Below are 20,000 nucleotides of genomic sequence, written 5' to 3' on the forward strand. Positions count from 1 at the left end.
TCCACAATGCAGACACACAGCGAGTTCAACGATGGAAACGAGTTCGTAGGCAAGATGGAACAGGACTAAGCCAGGTTAAGGTGAACAAACCCAAGGCAATTTGTGACTACAATACCAAAGGCAATTTGTGACTACAATAAATTCATGAAAGGTGTTGACCACTTTGATCAAATTTCGCCAGGAAAAGTCACAAGTGGACTAAGAAAATAACTTTTTATTTATTTGCAAATGGCTTTGCAGAATGCATTTGCATTGTACAAGGCCAACACCAATGACCGCAAGAAACTAACACTGCTCCAGTTTCACGAGGTGGCTATTTGGTCCTTATTGAAATGGGACAAGGAAGAGTGGCCTGCAACAACAACAAATCCACATTTGGTTCATGCTCCAGACCTCAATGATGACACTGGTCCTGTCTATGCTGCCGCCACGTCAACACCTGCCCCCATCGGGTGTGAGGCGCCCTCTGTTCACGTCAACACCTCGTGCTGAAGCCGAACCTGAATCTGAAGACGATATTTCTGCTACACTGACATTTGAAGACAGTGTTGAGAACGAGGAATCAGACTCGAGTATCCAACCAACACAGACAACAGGGACGTATTGCTGAGTCAGAGCATCGTCTGAACTACAAGTTGAAGCATGAAATTGTGAAACTCCCCAAACGTCACAGGTGTCACGTGTTTGCAAGGTCAGGTATAAGGAAGGAGACTGGAATAGGATGCAAGACCTGCGACATTGGACTGTGTCATTCCGTGTTACACCAATTATCACAGGAAAAGGGTGTATTGGTTGGAGAAGTAACCACCCGCACCAGCTTCACTCCACCTACGAACATCTGTTGAGCAACTTCAGGAATTGGAACCTGAAGGAGGTAGAGTGGAGAAAAAATGCGCAACTTATTTTTCTACAACCGTCTTTCCCTTGGTAAGTACACATAATTGGCCTAGGTTGTTGTAGTATTGTAGTCTATTTTCTTAGGAATATTTTGATACCTAAATGACAACTGTAGCACGAAAACTAACATCAGTATACACGAAACATCACAAACTATTTTGGGGTGTGGCAGGTGTCAGTTTGAGTGTCCTGAGCGTGGGTGGGTGGTGGGTACAACACTTAATTTCATGCGCACCAGGGGAATTTCTCAAACTCCGCGCAGCACGGTGGTTAAAAAGTAATTGGTATTTTTTTATACCATTACAAAGCCTTGGAAGCTTGGAAAATAGTTCTGCAAATCCAAAAATTTTAGGTATATCTAAAATTTGGTTTTGCAGAACTATTTTTAAACAAAGGTTAAATATATCTACTCAAAATCCTTTTGTAGTTTGAGTAACATTGGTTTTAAAATTCCACGGTAGACCCACCTCATATGTGTACCCCCTGGGAAGTATATAGGAGGTGGCATCCGAAATCTCCAGGTGCTGGGACGTTCTAGATGTACCTTCTTGTACAGCTGTCCTGCCTGCCAAGAGGGATAGTGAATGACATGTGCAGAGATCCGATTTGTACATTAAGAATTTATAACATATTTGTGCTTCCATATTTGAAGATTGGTATTAAAATCTTCCAAAAAGCCACAGCCCTTCTTTAAATCCCTAAACATGCTAAATATAAGCTCACTACACATTCTTGTGCCACTTGTGCAAAACCTTGCCCCTAATGGGATTTGAAATGGTTCCTTGACAGATGTAGTAGAACCTATAATCAGCAGAAATAAATATCCGATATCCCCAGAGTCAAACTAAATCCGTGCAAAAACAGTGCAGATAAAAATGAACAGTCTATGGAACTATTTAATTAAAAAGTTTTATTAATTTTATTATGCATTATTCAAACGTAATACCAAAAATACCTAATTTCATCCTCAGTTTCCAACCTTGTGCTGCAAACGCACACCAATTTGTGCTACCCCCTCCCCCCCAATATATGTGCATAAGCATGCAACTTCAAGTTTTCTTACAATGTACCTGTTAATATTCTTCAAATTTATATACAAATTTCCTACTTATAATTACTCTTAAGATTAAGGACCACTGCATGTTAGTGGCTTTTCAAGACTAAAAGTTTAACTTTAGCCAGCTTACCAAGCTCCAGTGTTGTATCCACAGCGGTTGTTGGGGCCTGCTGTTCAGTAGTAGTATGAGCACATGGCGTTTTTGACAAGCCGCAGGAGCTGCTGGCGCTGTTAGCACTTTTGTATGCTGCCATTAGGTACATTTCTAATTGGCAAGTTACTGTATCCAAGACCCGTTTGGTGTATGTCGACCTGATGACTTTCGTTTTTGCTGTGAAATAAATGTATTTGTTACTATATGTTGCTAGTGACGTCCCTAGATATTACTGAATGTATATGGGAGCAGAATTTTGAAATCCAGCATTATGAAAGTGATTTAGAATACTACACTTTTATGCACACACACAGTTGGGAAGTAAATTTTTTATAATTTTGAAAATTGGGGCATTATATAAGAGTAAGGTGCAGGTTTTTTCCTCGATTACATATCTAAAAGACAACCACCTACAAGATGGCAACGGGCTGGGGAGTTATCAGTTATTAAACAAAAAAAATTAAAGGTAAACAAGTCCCTTAAGACAAAATGAACTATGCCAGGGTCCTAAAAATATATAATAAAAAAGTGTCAAAACCTGCTAAATAAACAAGCCTTTAAGTTTCATATTTAATAAAATAACAGTGTAGCAGAGTACTGTGATTGTAGTTTTTAAATGTTGTGCCAATCTTTAATATGGGAGTCCACAGGCAATAGCTTGAGACGAAGTGTAAGCTAAAGGCAGTTTATATATTATACTTACATAAAAGTGACGGATAAGTGGTCTCAATGCACCTGCGTATAGCCGTGTCCACTTTTAAGTCTTCATTGTTCGTGATTTTTGAAAGTGTTCCTTCAATTTTCTTGTTTCTCTTCAAATGGAGTTGCAGCATTGCATTGGTGGACTCGGGTAGGAACGAACACAACAGCACTGTGGAAAATAAATACGGTTCTTGCAGATATTTAATCATCAACCTCCCTGAGTCAAACTTACTTTGAACATTTAAACCAACTGTTAAAATACAATGTCAAAAGTGACAAAACCCTTCACATAAATTTGTAGAGCCTGGCTAGAGCTTTAGCAACTTTTGACATTAATTAAAAATTTTGTCTAGTGAAATTATTGAGTTTTCAAAATAAGTACTCAAAGAAATTTCCAAATTCTATTCAGATATACCATAAAACCATTTCCACAGTACAGGGGTACCTCGGTTTAAGAGTTTAATCCATTCCTGGAGACAGCTCGTAACCCGAAAACTCAACCTGAAGCTAATTTCCCCATAAGAAAAAATGGGAAATGAATTAATCCGTTCCTGACTACCCAAAAACCTCACTTCAAACTAAATTTTATACCCAATTCATCAAAATCTACACTACAAAACTATGTTCAAGTTATTACTTACCATTGCTAATGACTGCTGTTGGCATATGGAAGATGGTGAGGAGGGGGAAGGAGGAGAGGTGTTTCTGTTTGGAAGGGGAGTCCCCTTCCATTATAACATCAGGCAGTGAGGACCTCTCTGGGGTGCATTCTCTGGCATGTTTTGCCTGCATACCACTAGGTCCTGGTTGTGGACCACTGCTCGATGTTCTCACAACAAATCTGTCCATGGAAGATTGTTTTTCCCTTCTTCACTAGAAGTCTCTATAGTGAGGCATCACATTGCCATTGAAAATATTAATGCAACTGCCTACTACAGCTTTCTCTGGGCGAGTCTTTTCAATAAAAGTTTGCATCTCTTCCCATATCTGACACCACTTCTTAATGGTTGCGGGACATTTGCTGCTGTCTCATCCTCCTCCACTGGAGAAACATCCTCAGCCGTTTCTTCTTGCTGTTCCTTTTGAAGGGCTTGGAGTTCTTCGGTGGTCAGTTCTTCGTTGTGTTCTTCCACAAACTCCTCCACGTCATCACCATCCAATTCCAAGCCCATTTGCCGGCCCAGAGTAACAATTTCCTCAACAATAGGCACAGCATTTACAGGCTCAAACCCCTTAAAGTCTAGTTCTGGCATACATTCAGACCACAATTTTCTCCAGCCAGAGATCAGGGTTCTTGGAGTCGCATCTTGCCAGGCTTTGTCAACGAGTTTTAAAGAACTACAAATGTTAAAAGAATGTTTCCAGAACTCTTTGAGGGTGAAGTTTGTGGTTTCAGTCACTTCAAAACATTTCCAGAAAAGTGCCCCTTCATAAAATTTCTTAAAATTCGCTATGATTTTCTGGTCCATGGGCTGAATTAGAGGAGTGGTGTTAGGAGGAAGGAACTTTACTGAGAAAATTACTGTATCTGTGCAACAATTCATCTTCCAAGCCTGGAGGATGAGCAGGAGCATTGTCGAGGAGAAGCAGGGCCTCGAGTGGCAAACGTTTCTCCTGCAGATATTTTTCTATTGCAGGGCATACCATGTCATTCACCCAAACTATCAAGTGAAATTCAGCTTCAGATTGACAATGTTAACATAAGCAATAAAAATTATGAAATTCCTTGGCCTATACAAAGGCCAGACAACTTCAGCACCCACATACAACAAACCCCCCAAAAGTTTAAAAAAAGTAGTTATACTTTCTAAAATCAGATATGTTCCAAACTCTGCTCTTATTATACTATGCACTAATCTATCCATATCTTGGACATGGTATCTATTCACCTAGTTGTGCTTGCGGTCGGTCGAGCTCTGTTCTTTCAGCCTGCCTCTCAACAATGATTAACCAATTTTATTTTACCCCCCCCCCCCCCCACACACACACACACCCAGGAAGCAGCCTGTAAGAGCTGTAAGTCCCAGGCACCTATTTACTGCTAGGTAACAGGGGCATCAGGGTGAAAGAAACTGCCCATTTTTGTTTTTCGCCAGCACTGTGAATCGAAACCCGCATCTCAGCACTACGTATCCAGCGTGCTGTCCACTCTGCCACCAGTGCCCCACTGTGTACAGGGTTCAACCGTTGCAAACTACCTCAAGCCCATCACCCAGCAAAAATCTGTACTCGCAACAATAAACATTCCAGACAACATACATACCTCTGTTTAAATTCCTAAAAATGCTACATATAAACTCATTCCACATACACTCTTTAGCCACTTTCAGGTACAAAACGTTCCTAAATGAAATTCGTAATCTGAAGCCTCTTCCTTGACAAATGTAATAGAATATTTATTTCTGGTGTGTTATAGGTTCTAAGTTATAAGGCCCTGACAACGACCAACATCTACTAACCAGAACATCTTGAGGACTTTTCTGCACAACAGCAATGGTGTGCCATACTCAGCTCCAGTAGCAGTGTATATAAAGGGTGTTCCCGGAATATGTCCAAGTTGGCTGTCACGGTCTCAACGGAAGCTATAGCTCCAGTTCCTTCACTTGCCTGTTGAAAGAAAGACAAACGTCCAGTGGTGTGGATAGGTGTAGGCCTGTCGGAAAACCTGACACTATTTAATATTACATGCAATACGCAGATAATGCTGCTGCCGTAGTATACACAAGTTAACCCATAGAAAATGTAGCTTGTAGTGGAATTTTCCGTCAATAGAAAACAGGATATCACTGCCACATGGTACTATAAATTCACCAGCTATTCTGTTGCGAATTATTCTTAAATACATTAGTCTTTGGACTTTTACCATCATAAAAACATCTCATTTGAATTAACTTAATTATCAGTGTCAAAATAGAGTAAATGTGACCGTTCTATCACATTGATATATTGATATATTGGACCATACAACACGTTCTTTTCAAGACTTACAAATTGATCTTTTCCTATAATCTTTTCAATACTAACTTATGGTTTACAAGGTTGGTTACATGCAACCTACAAGTTCTAAAGCCAAGGGTGTACGTGAGTGCGTTATTTGCAAGCACACAGAATGAAGAAACAGGAAGCGATAATTTATCTGTACCTGGTGCACTGAGAGCGAAGTCGCACTGTGTACCATGGGCTATTTCGTTGATTATTACTTACTTCCGAAGTACTGAGCGAGTAATACGGTGTGTTACTGTGTAAATAGTGTGTGAAACTGAACATATTGTAATTTTAGTGATTTTTTAACAGGTAATATTGCGACAATAAACATTTATTACGGACACATTACTGACATTTATCACAGTTCCATGGAACATAATGAACGTTCTACTGTATACATATTGTAAAGAGCACAAAAGTGTTCCCCACAAAGAATTTTTTGGGAACACTTAATTTCATGCGCACCAGGGGAATTTCTCAAACTCCGCGCAGCACGGTGGTTAAAAAGTAATTGGTATTTTTTTATACCATTACAAAGCCTTGGAAGCTTGGAAAATAGTTCTGCAAATCCAAAAATTTTAGGTATATCTAAAATTTGGTTTTGCAGAACTATTTTTAAACAAAGGTTAAATATATCTACTCAAAATCCTTTTGTAGTTTGAGTAACATTGGTTTTAAAATTCCACGGTAGACCCACCTCAAATGTGTACCCCCTGGGAGGTAGACAGGATGAAATGGAGGTGGCATCCGAAATCTCCAGGTGCTGGGACGTTCTAGATGTACCTTCTTGTACAGCTGTCCTGCCTGCCAAGAGGGATAGTGAATGACATGTGCAGAGATCCAATTTGTACATTAAGAATTTATAACAAATATTTGTGCTTCCATATTTGAAGATTGGTATTAAAATCTTCCAAAAAGCCACAGCCCTTCTTTAAATCCCTAAACATGCTAAATATAAGCTCACTACACATTCTTGTGCCACTTGTGCAAAACCTTGCCCCTAATGGGATTTGAAATGGTTCCTTGACAGATGTAGTAGAACCTATAATCAGCAGAAATAAATATCCGATATCCCCAGAGTCAAACTAAATCCGTGCAAAAACAGTGCAGATAAAAATGAACATAGTCTATGGAACTATTTAATTAAAGTTTTATTAATTTTATTATGCATTATTCAAACGTAATACCAAAAATACCTAATTTCATCCTCAGTTTCCAACCTTGTGCTGCAAACGCACACCAATTTGTGCTACCCCCTCCCCCCCAATATATGTGCATAAGCATGCAACTTCAAGTTTTCTTACAATGTACCTGTTAATATTCTTCAAATTTATATACAAATTTCCTACTTATAATTACTCTTAAGATTAAGGACCACTGCATGTTAGTGGCTTTTCAAGACTAAAAGTTTAACTTTAGCCAGCTTACCAAGCTCCAGTGTTGTATCCACAGCGGTTGTTGGGGCCTGCTGTTCAGTAGTAGTATGAGCACATGGCGTTTTTGACAAGCCGCAGGAGCTGCTGGCGCTGTTAACATCTTTGCTTTCGCACTTCAAAAGCACACACATACTTGCCTCTACTAAACCAGTTAATTTTGCAACGTATGTCGGCTTGCAGGCTTTCATTCTTTCTGTGAAATAAATGTATTTGTTACCATATGTTGCTAGTGACGTCCCTAGATATTACTGAATGTATATGGGAGCAGAATTTTGAAATCCTGCATTATGAAAGTGATTTAGAATACTACACTTTTATGCATACACACAGTTGGGAAGTAAATTTTTTATAATTTTGAAAATTGGGGCATTATATAAGAGTAAGGTGCAGGTTTTCTCTCGATTACATGTCTAAAAGACAACCGCCTACAAGATGGCAACGGGCTGGGGAGTTATCAGTTATTAAACAAAACAAAAAATTAAAGGTAAACAAGTCCCTTAAGACAAAATGAACTATGCCAGGGTCCTAAAAAAATTAAATAAAGAAGCCTTTAAGTTTCATATTTAATAAAACAACAGTGTAGCAGAGTACTGTGATTGTAGTTTTTAAATGTTGTGCCAATCTTTAATATGGGAGTCCACAGGCAATAGCTTGAGACGAAGTGTAAGCTAAAGGCAGTTTATATATTATACTTGCCTAAAAGTCTCGGATAAGAGATCTCAATACACCAGCGTACAGCCGTGTCCACTTCATTGTTCATGATTTTTGAAAGGAATCTTGGTATTTTCTCATTTTTCTTGAAGTAGATGTTCATCATGTCATTGGTGGACTCGGGTAGTAACGAACACAACAGTACTGTGGAAAATAAATACGGTTCTTGAAGATATTTAATCATCAACCTCCCTGAGTCAAACTTTGTACATTTAAACCAACTGTTAACACTTTCACACTCTTGGCGCTCAAAAAAAAATAATACCCTAGATGCTTTCGGCGCTCCGCGCGCCTACGCGGTAAAACCGAAAAAGTGTACACTCTTTTTACTGTCCTGATAATAATTGAAGGCGCACGTATTTAAATTTGGTATCACTGTGTTCGCAATAAAATTGTCTATAAGAACATATCTATAAAATGCCGCCAAACCATAAGGACTATCAACACCAAATAAAAAAACTATTCAGATCACTCGCCAAGAGCGCCAAACAGCAACAAAATGTTTCTACTCTCTTAATGGTTGCGAAGCCTACAGTTGTCCTACATCGCTAATTGTGGTATCATTGGAATCGCAATACAATTCTCTACACGGACATATGCATATAAATATAGATTCAATGTCGTAGCCCTCCCAAAACAGTGTGGGAAGTAGCCGAAGTGTTACCCGCGGCAGCATATCGGCGAAACTCGCTTTGAAAAGTGTATATTCAATTCACTGTCCTGACATTATTGTCGATGTATGTATTTCATTTTTGTACCAATGTGCTCGCAATAGAATGTTCTATAAGAACATAAGTATTAAAGGTCACATAAGGATGCTTTCGACCGGCAACATATATAAAAACTACGTCGATTACACTCGTCGTGTCAATAATACAATTGTTTTACCACGATGATTCACTGCCACGCCGTTTTCTTTTATAAGCTGTTCGGCTATTAGAGAAAACGTAAATTTCATGGCAAACATTTGTATACTATTCCCAAGTTGATCGGATAATAAATGGATTTTATACAAATATTTTTTCGATGGACTACAGGCGTCGTCTGTTATGCGTAAACGTAAGAAAATACGGTGACGAATCATGGATAATCCCAAGCGCGAAAGTGTTAAAATACAATGTCAAAAGTGACATGAAACCCATTATATAAATTTGTAGAGCCTTTCTAGAGCTTTTGCAACTTTTGACATTAACACTTTGGTCCGGTAATGACGCAGCAGTTCATGATGTTCTTACTTGGGGGAAGTCCGGTAATGATGCAGCATTGCGTGATTTCCGGCAGCAAATTAGCGATGGTTTCGGGAGAGGCGCGCCGTGGTTTTGGACATTATATGCATATACACCTGTAGGGAATTTCATTGCGAATACAATGATACCAAAATGAAAGACCTAGGACCAGAATTAAGGTAACAAAGTTGGAGAGTATACCCATTTTATTGCTCATTATTAGCACTCACTGCGGTAACGCACAGTCAGTTTCTCCGTTTGCTGTGGGTGGGACACCGGGTTTTTGGACTTTATATTTGCATTTCCCTACTCCTGTAGGGAATTCCATTGCAAACACAATGACAAAAATGAAAGATCTAGGACGAGAATTGAGATGTCCAAAGTGAAGAGAATGTACACATTTTATTGCTCTTTCTCGCTCCCGGGTAACACGCTCTCACTTTCTTGCCTTGTTTTGGGGCTTTATATGCATTTAGTCTTTTAGAGAATTCTATTGCAAACACATTTATACCAAATTGATAAACCTAGGACGAGAATTGAGATGACAGTTGAAGAGAGTACACACATTTCGGTATGACTGCGCGCTCTATTGAAATGAGAGGCGCCTTGGGGTGGTGCAGCGTGCTCTTTCTGGCAACTTTCATCTTTACGGCGGGTAGAGCGCGCGCCGCTGTTTTTGACATTATATGCATACATTCCTGTTGGGAATTCTATTCCTAACACATTGATTCAAAATGAAAGACCTAGGACGAGAATTGAGGTGACAAGTGAAAGGAGTGTACACATTTTATCGGTCTTGCACACTCCTGGGTAACTCTCTCACTTTGTTGCGGATGGTACACTGGGCATTTGGACTTTATATGCCTTTAGTCCTGTAGAGAATTCTATTGTGATCACAATGATACCAAATTGAAAAACTTATGGCGAGAATTGAGGTAACAAAGTTGAAAAGATTTCACTTTTTTCAGAATTACCGCGCGCTCCCGCGGAACGCCCAAACCCACCCGGGGTAGTGTGGCGCATATGCGCCCAGAGCATCAAAGTGTTAATTAAAAATTTTGTCTAATGAAATTGAGTTTTCAGGATAAGTATGCAAAGAAATTTCCAAATTCTATTCAGATATACCACAAAACCATTTATACAGTACAGGGGTACCTCGGTTTAAGTTTAATCCATTCCTGGAGACAGCTCGTAACCCGAAAACTCATAACCTGAAGCTAATTTTCCCATAAGAAATAATGGGAAATGAATTAATCCATTCCTGACTACCCAAAAACCTCACTTCAAACTAAATTTTATACCCAATTCATCAAAATCTACACTACAAAACTATGTTCAAGTTATTACTTACCATTGCTAATGACTGCTGTTGGCATATGGAAGATGGTGAGGAGGGGGAAGGAGGAGAGGTGTTACTGTTTGGAAGGGGAGTCCCCTTCCATTATAACATCAGGCAGTGAGGACCTCTCTGGGGTGCATTCTCTGGCATGTTTTGCCTGCATACAACTAGGTCCTAGTTGTGGCTCACTGCTCGATGTTCTCAACAAATCTGTCCATGGAAGATTGTTTTTCCCTTCTTCGCAAGATGTCTATAGTGAGGCATCACATTGCCATTGAAAAGATTAATGCAACGGCCTACTACAGCTTTTTCTGGGCGAGTCTTTTCAATAAAAGTTTGCATCTCTTCCCACATCTGACACCACTTCTTAATGGTTGCGGGACATTTGCTGCTGTCTCATCCTCCTCCACTGGAGAAACATCCTCAGCTGTTTCTTCTTGCTGTTCCTTTTGAAGGGCTTGGAGTTCTTCGGTGGTCAGTTCTTCGTTGTGTTCTTCCACAAACTCCTCCACGTCATCACCATCCAATTCCAAGCCCATTTGCCGGCCCAGAGTAACAATTTCCTCAACAATAGGCACAGCATTTACAGGCTCAAACCCCTTAAAGTCTAGTTCTGGCATACATTCCGACCACAATTTTCTCCAGCAAAGATCAGGGTTCTTCGAGTCACATCTTGCCAGGCTTTGTCAACGAGTTTTAAAGAACTACAAATGTTAAAAGAATGTTTCCAGAACTCTTTGAGGGTGAAGTTTGTGGTTTCAGTCACTTCAAAACATTTCCAGAAAAGTGCCCTTTCATAAAATTTCTTAAAATTCGCTATGATTTTCTGGTCCATGGGCTGAATTAGAGGAGTGGTGTTAGAAGGAAGGAACTTTACTGAGAAAATTACTGTATCTGTGCAACAATTCATCTTCCAAGCCTGGAGGATGAGCAGGAGCATTGTCGAGGAGAAGCAGGGTCTCGAGTGGCAAATGTTTCTCCTGCAGATATTTTTCTATTGGAGGGCATACCATGTCATTCACCCAAATTACCAAATGAAATTCAGCTTCAGATTGACAATGTTAACATAAGCTATAAAAATGATGAAATTCCTTGGCCTATACAAAGGCCAGACAACTTCAGCACCCACATACAACAAACCCCCCAAAAGTTTAAAAAAGTAGTTATACTTTCTAAAATCAGATATGTTCCAAACTCTGCTCTTATTATACTATGCACTAATCTATCCATATCTTGGACATGGTATCTATTCACCTAGTTGTGCTTGCGGTCGGTCGAGCTCTGTTCTTTCAGCCTGCCTCTCAACAATGATTAACCAATTTTATTTTACCCCCCCCCCCTCCACACACACACACATACCCAGGAAGCAGCCTGTAAGAGCTGTAACTCCCAGGCACCTATTTATTGCTAGGTAACAGGGGCATCAGGGTGAAAGAAACTGCCCATTTTTGTTTCTCGCCGGCACTGTGAATCGAAACCCGCATCTCAGCACTACGTATCCAGCATGCTGTCCACTCAGCCACCAGTGCCCCACTGTGTACAGGGTTCAACCGTTGCAAACTACCTCAAGCCATCACCCAGCAAAAATCTGCACTCACAACAATAAACATTCCAGACAACATACATCCCTCTGTTTAAATTCCTAAAAATGCTACATATAAACTCATTCCACATACACTCTTTAGCCATTTTTATGTACAAAACGTTGTTCCTAAATGAAATTCGCAATCTGAAGCCTCTTCCTTGACAAATGTAATAGAATATATATTTCTGGTGTGTTATAGGTTCTAAGTTATAAGGCCCTGACAACGACCAACATCTACCAACCAGAACATCTGAAGGACCCGCATCCATTACAGCTATGGTGTGCCATACTCAGCTCCAGTAGCAGTCCATATAAAGCGTGTTCCCGGAATATGTCCAAGTTGGCTGTCACGGTCTCAACGGAAGCTATAGCTCCAGTTCCTTCACTTGCCTGTTGAAAGAAAGACAAACGTCCAGTGGTGTGGATAGGTGTAGGCCTGTCGGAAAACCTGACACTATTTAATATTACATGCAATACGCAGATAATGCTGCTGCCGTAGTATACACAAGTTAACCCATAGAAAATGTAGCTTGTAGTGGAATTTTCCGTCAATAGAAAACAGGATATCACTGCCACATGGTACTATAAATTCACCAGCTATTCTGTTGCGAATTATTCTTAAATACATTAGTCTTTGGACTTTTACCATCATAAAAACATCTCATTTTGAATTAACTTAATTATCAGTGTCAAAATAGAGTAAATGTGACCCTTCTATCACATTGATATCTGGACAAAGAGAGCCAGGAGCGTCAGTAATGAGAGGTCAGCCATTGTTAAGACCAGAGGCACTGGGGAGCAAATTCAGCTCCTATAATTTCTCTTGGACGAAGTGTTATGGAGATCAAAGTAGTGTTCTACCATCATCACGCTGTCAACATAAACAAGGGAAGTGTCTTACCGAAACCCGTTTATCTAATCATTTCTGGCCAGTTAATGTTAGGGAGATATAGGGCGAACCGGTTAGCACGAGAAAGAGCCTCTAAATACAGGTAATTAAGCCTTGGTCCTTATCTTATATAATATAGAGTGTTTTCTCTGATATAGCTGTCATATGTATATTAGGATTCCGACTTTACAGCTAGTGCCCTTTGACAGGAACAAGAAGAGGAAGCAAGAATTAATCTTGGTACATCAGTTACTTGGGTGATGGAAGCTAGCCTCTCACGAGGATACTTTGGTGTCTACATCCTAGTTATACCTGGTGGACTAAGCATACTATACAATAAGATAAGGCGGCACCTCAATTTATATACTAATATATGTAGTTTAATACTGTAATTCGATTGGCTGCATATATATAAATTTAATGTAAACCCCCCTAATGTGTAAGGATCGATTTGTGAGATTATTGCAGAAATACAGTCCACTTAACACCATACAAATTGCTATCGAAATATATAAATTAATGTAAATATAAAATTCTATATAAATCTCACAGGTCGGTTCTCACAAGGCCAAGCTTCACTTGCAGTATTGGCAAAATCTAACATTTGTTGTATATCTGAGAACAGATCACAATCAATTGGACTGCTGCCTGGAGTTCTCATTCTCGTTTTCTCTCTCTCTCTCTCTCTTCATATGTCAATCTGTTGCCATGTTTGATAGTTCAATTAAACAAAAGTAAACGGTAAGTAAGTAATACACTTAATGGATACGAAAAGTTTGTCCTGATGTTGCCTCTATTCAACTTACACTACCTGCCAAGGGCTACTTTCCCAAATTATGTTTATATAATATATGAGAGAGAGACATGTACCTATTACTTATTTTAATAGTCTACGATGGTCAAGTCAAGTCAACTTGACTTGACTTGTGAGAGTTTGGTCCACCAGGTTTGGAGCGGCCCGCAGGCCCACATACCCACCACGTCCCGGTTGGTCCAGCACTTCGTTCCCCTGGTTTGGAAGTATGAAAATGTTACCCATATTTGTTACCAGAAGTAGAGCTAGGTTCATCCAATCTGCTTGACATCACACATCTGCAAGCTCATTGAGGGAATCCAAAGGGAAGGAATCATATAACATTATAGAAAACAATATTGTAAAATCAACAACATTGGTTTGTTAAAATTAGAACCTGCTTTACTAACTCCATTCCTGGAAATGGTAAACCGGCTATTCAAATGACTTTCGGTAGATGAAGCCTACATGAACTCTAAGCTTTTGATAGGTACCACATTAATGACTGGCAAGGAAATTTCAGGAAATGGAATAAATGGGAGAATACTGGAATCTATAAAACAATGGTTAAAACTTAGAAAAGAAAGTCGTGCTAAATGGGAATGAATCTTTGTGGAAATGTGCTAAGTGGGGTGCCACAGGGATCCATTTTGGGGGAAACCCTTTTTGTCATACAACAAGGACAGATGAGAATATTACAAATCAAATCAGAGCCTAGTCATCTCGAGTATATGGAACGGTGACGGCCACTGGGCTAACATTGCAAAACCAAGAATAACAGGACAGATATCAGAAACTTATAATATTGAAACAATTTGGAGGATGTCGATCCGGATAACTTCTTCAAGATGTCAGATTTAACACAGGGGCAACGGTTCAAGCTCAAATAGCAACAATGTAGGACAGGAAGGAGATGCTTTTTTCAGCCATAGTGTTGTAAACCAGTGGAACTGCCTACATGCTGAAGCACATAAAAGCCAATTTTACTGGGTTTTAAAATTCAGGTAGAAAAGATCAGAGCAAATTGGCGGGGGGTAACCTTTGACAAAGCCGCCTGTCCTCATCGAGGCCGTTAGTATTTGTGGCCCCTCACGTAATTTCGAGTATGATAATTAAAACAGAACATTAAGTTTCTATATTCAACTTTCTCAGTTTTGGGTAAGTTATCAAGGCAAAGGGAGAACAAGCTACTGCATACCGAGAATTTCGTCTTTATCAAGACAAGAGGAAAACCAGGTTTAACACTCAAAGATTTACCTGCCCATGTCAGTGCTTGAGGGGCTAAGGTGCCATACCTGCAACGTAGAGGATAGGTTGTAGTTGGAAGAGATACTGGCAGCATTTTCCTGCACCTGTGGGCTGTCTGTGACAAGACTGTTCAGGGACATGCTGCAGGAATCATGTAAACAAAAAATTTTAATTCAAGACTATTCATAATTATCATACATTTATAATTAAAAATTTGTCATTATTTAACAAATTTATTAACCCTTAGACCATGCAATACATATGATTTAACAAAATAATTCAACATAAGTTTTTAAAACTTGCACAAACTACCATGTAATTTTTTTTTTGCATAATCAACTAGGAAAATGCTCCAACTTGTGTAAATGATTACAGCGTAACTTGAAAAACGAGAATCAAAATTTTAAAATTGAATATTGAAAATTTCAGATTTACAATTCAGAATACAAAATATGAACTATCACCAATTGTTCATTTAATGTTATTATTCTCTCAGAATAGTACATGATCTTCATTTTAATCAAATTAGAATATAGGTTTTCAGTATAGTTTAATGAAAAAAAAAATTGTCAATAGGGCATTTGAAATATAGGGTAAATTTAGAAAAAAAAAAATTACTCCAAACGTATAAAGTTCATAAAAATTCCATTCAGAAGGGATTGCAGAACAGACAGCTGAGCACACAATATATCAAAATAGTGAGAATCAGTCAAAAACTGGAATTTAGAAGCCACTCAAAGTTGAAACTAGTTTCAGAGATAATTGTAGTTCAAGTTATCAACAATGAATAAAGGTAGTTTTAATTCGTTAATTTAATTGTATGTTTTAATAAACATTGTTTGGCATTCGTACTCGAATATGTGAAAGTTGTAGGTTCAATGTGTTGAAATGAAGTCAAGAAAAAACTTTTTCTGGGCGAGTCCCGGAGGCTCCCCGGCACCCTCCCGCCCTCCGGTCGGCTTTTTTTTTTTGCAGTTTTGATATCCAGCCTCGGAACTGTGGCGGGGATTGTTGGCGCCGGGGTCTGGGCTCCCCTTCCCCTCCTGGGGAGGGGGGATCTGCGCAGACATGCGGCACGGCTCGTGTGACGTCATGCTTGTTAGTTCGTTTTTCTGGGGAAGTTTCTGTCCACTCGTTTGTTGATTTTTGTTGTTAACCAGAATAGGGGTTTGTTTTGTGGTGCTTACCTTTCTGGGTGCCTGTCCCGGTCGATGGCAGATATAGAATGCTCCAAATCACATGTGCAATTCTATGGGCCATTGCTCCCCGTGCCTCTCTGAGGGGGTCAGGTTCTGGAGCCGGATTCAGGAAGGTACTTACGAAAGTTTTTCCTCTTGGCTAAGAACGCTTTCCGTCTTAGCGCCTTCGTGGCGGCTACGTCCGTATTCAAGTAGCTACCTTAAGTGGAAAAACCTTCGCAAGTTCATTCCGGGATTTAAGTGTGGTTTCGACCACTCGTATCCAGTTTACGTAAAGCTACGAGTCATTTTTTCTCTACTACATAACGCTGAGATCGATTTATGATATTGGAACATGACCAAAATATTATAGCTGGTGAATTTAGTGAAGAGGAGTCCTTCGTGTTAGTTATATATGCATTCTCTGCTTGAAACTTGAAGTAAATATGTGTTTGACGATACAGTAGTAGAATTAGTTTATAATAGCAAGATATTATACCAGTAGTTATTAAGTAAATAAACACTGGTGAACATGAAATATGAGAGAAGGTGATGAGCCCTGCCTGATGGGGTCATTTACTATCACCAAATGCCCCTGTTCACCTAGTAGTAAGGGTGTACCTTAGCTATACATACCCATTTCTAATTTATTTAGTTTGGTTTTATTTTGAAATTAAATCTGGGCGAGACATAAAATAAAAATATGCTGCACAAATGATGTTGGGTAAGGAAGGGTAAAAATGTCAAAAACTTTATTCATTGAATACTTAAAGCTATAATTATGACTATATAGATTATTAAAAAAGAGAGGGAAGTAGGGGTCCAAAACCTCTTCCTGTTATACAATTTGGGTGTGGAACAAGTAATTATCAAAAGAAGGCACCATACCAGGAAGGCTATGTAGCAGTAAGGCAGTGAGGTGAGGCAGCTACTTATTTGAGAAATGCTTATTTTATTTACCTTATAAGCTGAGGCAACTTATTTTATTGAGGACTACTCAGCTGATTCCTCTACACTTAGCATGGAACAAATTTGTGTCCAAGACCTCTTTGACACAAATGAATCAATTTAATGATTGATTAGCAGTTCAAAAGAAATATACTATTACATATCAACATGAGATCTTTATGATCCCTGGTCAACATGATTTAATAATTTATACACAGTTATCTTGAGGTTATCTTTACTGATTTCGGGGCTAAATGTCCCCGCGGCCCGGTCCTCTACCAATCCTCCTTTTTGTTACACATCCCCAGGAAGCAGCCCGTAGCAGCTGTAACTCCCAGGTACCCATTTACTACTAGGTGAACACGGCATCAGGTTGAAAGAAACTCTGTCCATTAGTTTCTGCCTCCATCGGGGATCGAACCCGGAACCTCAGGACTATGAATCCGAGGTGCTGTTCACTCGGCTGTCAGGCTCCTTGTTCATGCAGTCTGACAATGTTCAGGACTAAATTATACTAACTGATTGGACAGTAAACAAGTTCACGACCTTAACAGTTTTGCAGTCGATAGACCTATGGTTGAAAAAAATTGATTTTACGACACCACTTAAAATTTAACCCAGCACTGACTTTCGTAGGCTTAAACAGTGGTACCTCGGTTTACGAATGCCCCTCTTTACGAACTTTTCGGGTTATGAGCCCGATTTCTTTGGAAAATTTGAATCGGTTTACGAACTTTACCTCTGGATGAAACAGGGACGGGGGTAATGTTTCTCCTTCCTCCACCACCCTGCCCTTAGATACCCAGATAAAGCTTTAGCAGGCCTTTGCATTGATCTTATTAATGAAAATGTGATGTCTCACTACAGACAAGTGTTACAAAGATGGGAAAAACTATTTTCAAGAAAAACATTGAGAAAATTATGCAGAGAGCCAGAAGCAGATCCTAATGGTATGCAGGTAAAACATGCCAGAGTGTGTACCCTAGAGTAGTCATCACTTTCTAATGTTATAATGGAATGGGACTTCCCTTTGAAACAGTAACACCTCTCCTCTCCCCTCCTCACCATCTTCCATATGCAAACAGGAGTCATCAGTAAAGTTAAGTAATAACTTGTACATACTTTTGTAGTGAAGATTTGGGTGAATTAAGTATAAAATTTACTTTGAAGTGAATTTTGGGGGTCACGAATGGATTAATTCATTTCCTATTATTTTGTATGGGGAAATTCGCTTCGGTTTACGAACCGTCTCCAGGAACGGATTAAATTCGTAAACCAAGGTGCCCCTGTACCTCCTTTGTAAGCATCTAAATTCAGCATTATTTATAATTATCCTTCACCAAGAAGCATGCTGGCCAAACAATACCACATACAAGTCTACCAGTCGTAGATATCTAACCTGATATCAAGGGTGGGAATGTCGCGCTGGGTAATAGTGGACTCTCCATGTAGGTGCTGCATCTCACCAGGGGTGTCCGACACCGCAAAGTTGGAGACGTCGCTCCTGCGGAGACCCTCACTCGGCTGAAGCACCACTTCGCTTGTGTTACTCGAGTCGGACATCAGGAACGTGTCTATTTGAAAGTACAGTATAACAATTATTTAACAATTTTCTTTTTTTTTTGGGGGGGGGGGGGGTATGATTATAAATACCCCCCCCCCCCCAACACATTACAATATCAGTTTATCAACAAACCCCTACCCTTCCAACACAAGGCATTGAGCTAAATGATGGGGCAACTCTCACCCCCCATCTATTGGAGATTCTGTCCACCTAAAGACCCAAAGCTACTCAAACCATCCTAGCATTACGTAAGTAATAAAGCAATATGGTAAATTTACTCACTTATAATGTTGGTGCTGGATGCAGAACATGAGAAAACAATTTTACTCTGAAAAAATAACATTTCATAACAAAATATGACGTAAATGTAATATCAAAGGTAGTCGATGGACAAGCAGAACTTATTGCAGAAGGAGGAATGAATCGAGGCAATTACAGCACCACACTGTCCCCAGAGCTCAAAGCGGCAGCTAAAAGCCTTCGTGAGAACAAGGAGATAGTTGTCAGGAGAGGTGACAAGGTCGCCAATATATGTCATTCTTAAAAAAAGACGAATATCTGGCGAAAATGAACCTCATACTCTGACCAAACTAAGTTCCAAAGGGTAACGAAGGACATTACAGCCGAATTGAAAGCAATGGTCAACAAACTGATCGAAACTGAACGCCAAGAAATCCGGACTCCACCTGCCAAAGATCATTGGGGAATATAAACCTGGATATGCGTATGGAAATGTCAAGACACACAAGCCTGGAAACCCACTTCGGCCAATCATTAGCCAGATACCCACACCCACGTACAGACTGGCGAAGCGACTCAACGGCCTGCTGACTCCTTATGTTCCTTGCGCCTTCAGCCTGAAGTCTCCAAAGGAATTTGTCGACTTACTGCGGGGCACACGGGCCACAGGGATAAGAGCCTCGTTGGACGTAGAATCGCTGTTTACCAACGTACCTGTGGACGAGACAATCGGGATGATAGCCGACAGAGTGTATCGTGATCCAGCCTGCACTCCTCTTGACATACCAGAAAATATTCTGAGGAAACTACTCCAAGCTTGTACTAAAGAGGCACCCTTCTTGAGCCCGGATGGGCACATGTATAAGCAAGTAGATTGGGTCGCCATGGGTTCTCCCCTAGGTGTCCTGTTTGCAAACTTCTACATGGGTACCATCGAGCAAAAAGTCTTAGTCGACATGAACTTGAAACCGGCCATATACTGCAGGTATGTTGACATTTTTACACAGGTACCTGATGTCAGACATCTGCAGGAGCTGAAGGAGGCATT

General features: G+C 39.8%; 1 protein-coding gene across 3 annotated transcripts in view; it reads right to left on the bottom strand.

Moving 5' to 3' along the window:
* The window catches only part of LOC123752478 (uncharacterized), a 50,164-nt gene that overhangs the window by 1,887 nt on the left and 28,277 nt on the right, over window positions 1-20,000 (bottom strand). Inside the window, exons 2-11 of one of the 3 annotated variants that reach the window (XM_069311621.1) lie at window positions 18,548-18,722; window positions 15,070-15,163; window positions 12,335-12,482; window positions 7,928-8,086; window positions 7,224-7,424; window positions 6,493-6,599; window positions 5,270-5,417; window positions 2,812-2,979; window positions 2,085-2,285; window positions 1,365-1,462 (exon numbers count right to left, since the gene is read on the bottom strand). In XM_069311621.1, the coding sequence (XP_069167722.1) occupies window positions 1,365-1,462; window positions 2,085-2,285; window positions 2,812-2,979; window positions 5,270-5,417; window positions 6,493-6,599; window positions 7,224-7,424; window positions 7,928-8,086; window positions 12,335-12,482; window positions 15,070-15,163; window positions 18,548-18,711 (1,488 nt within the window). In that variant the 5' untranslated portion in view covers window positions 18,712-18,722. The remainder of the gene's footprint in view (window positions 1-1,364; window positions 1,463-2,084; window positions 2,286-2,811; window positions 2,980-5,269; window positions 5,418-6,492; window positions 6,600-7,223; window positions 7,425-7,927; window positions 8,087-12,334; window positions 12,483-15,069; window positions 15,164-18,547; window positions 18,723-20,000) is intronic. The other 2 variants (XM_069311622.1, XM_069311623.1) reach the window with 2 other exon arrangements.

This window comes from Procambarus clarkii, chromosome 70 (genome assembly GCF_040958095.1).
Source record: "Procambarus clarkii isolate CNS0578487 chromosome 70, FALCON_Pclarkii_2.0, whole genome shotgun sequence".
Classification (NCBI taxonomy): domain Eukaryota; kingdom Metazoa; phylum Arthropoda; class Malacostraca; order Decapoda; family Cambaridae; genus Procambarus; species Procambarus clarkii.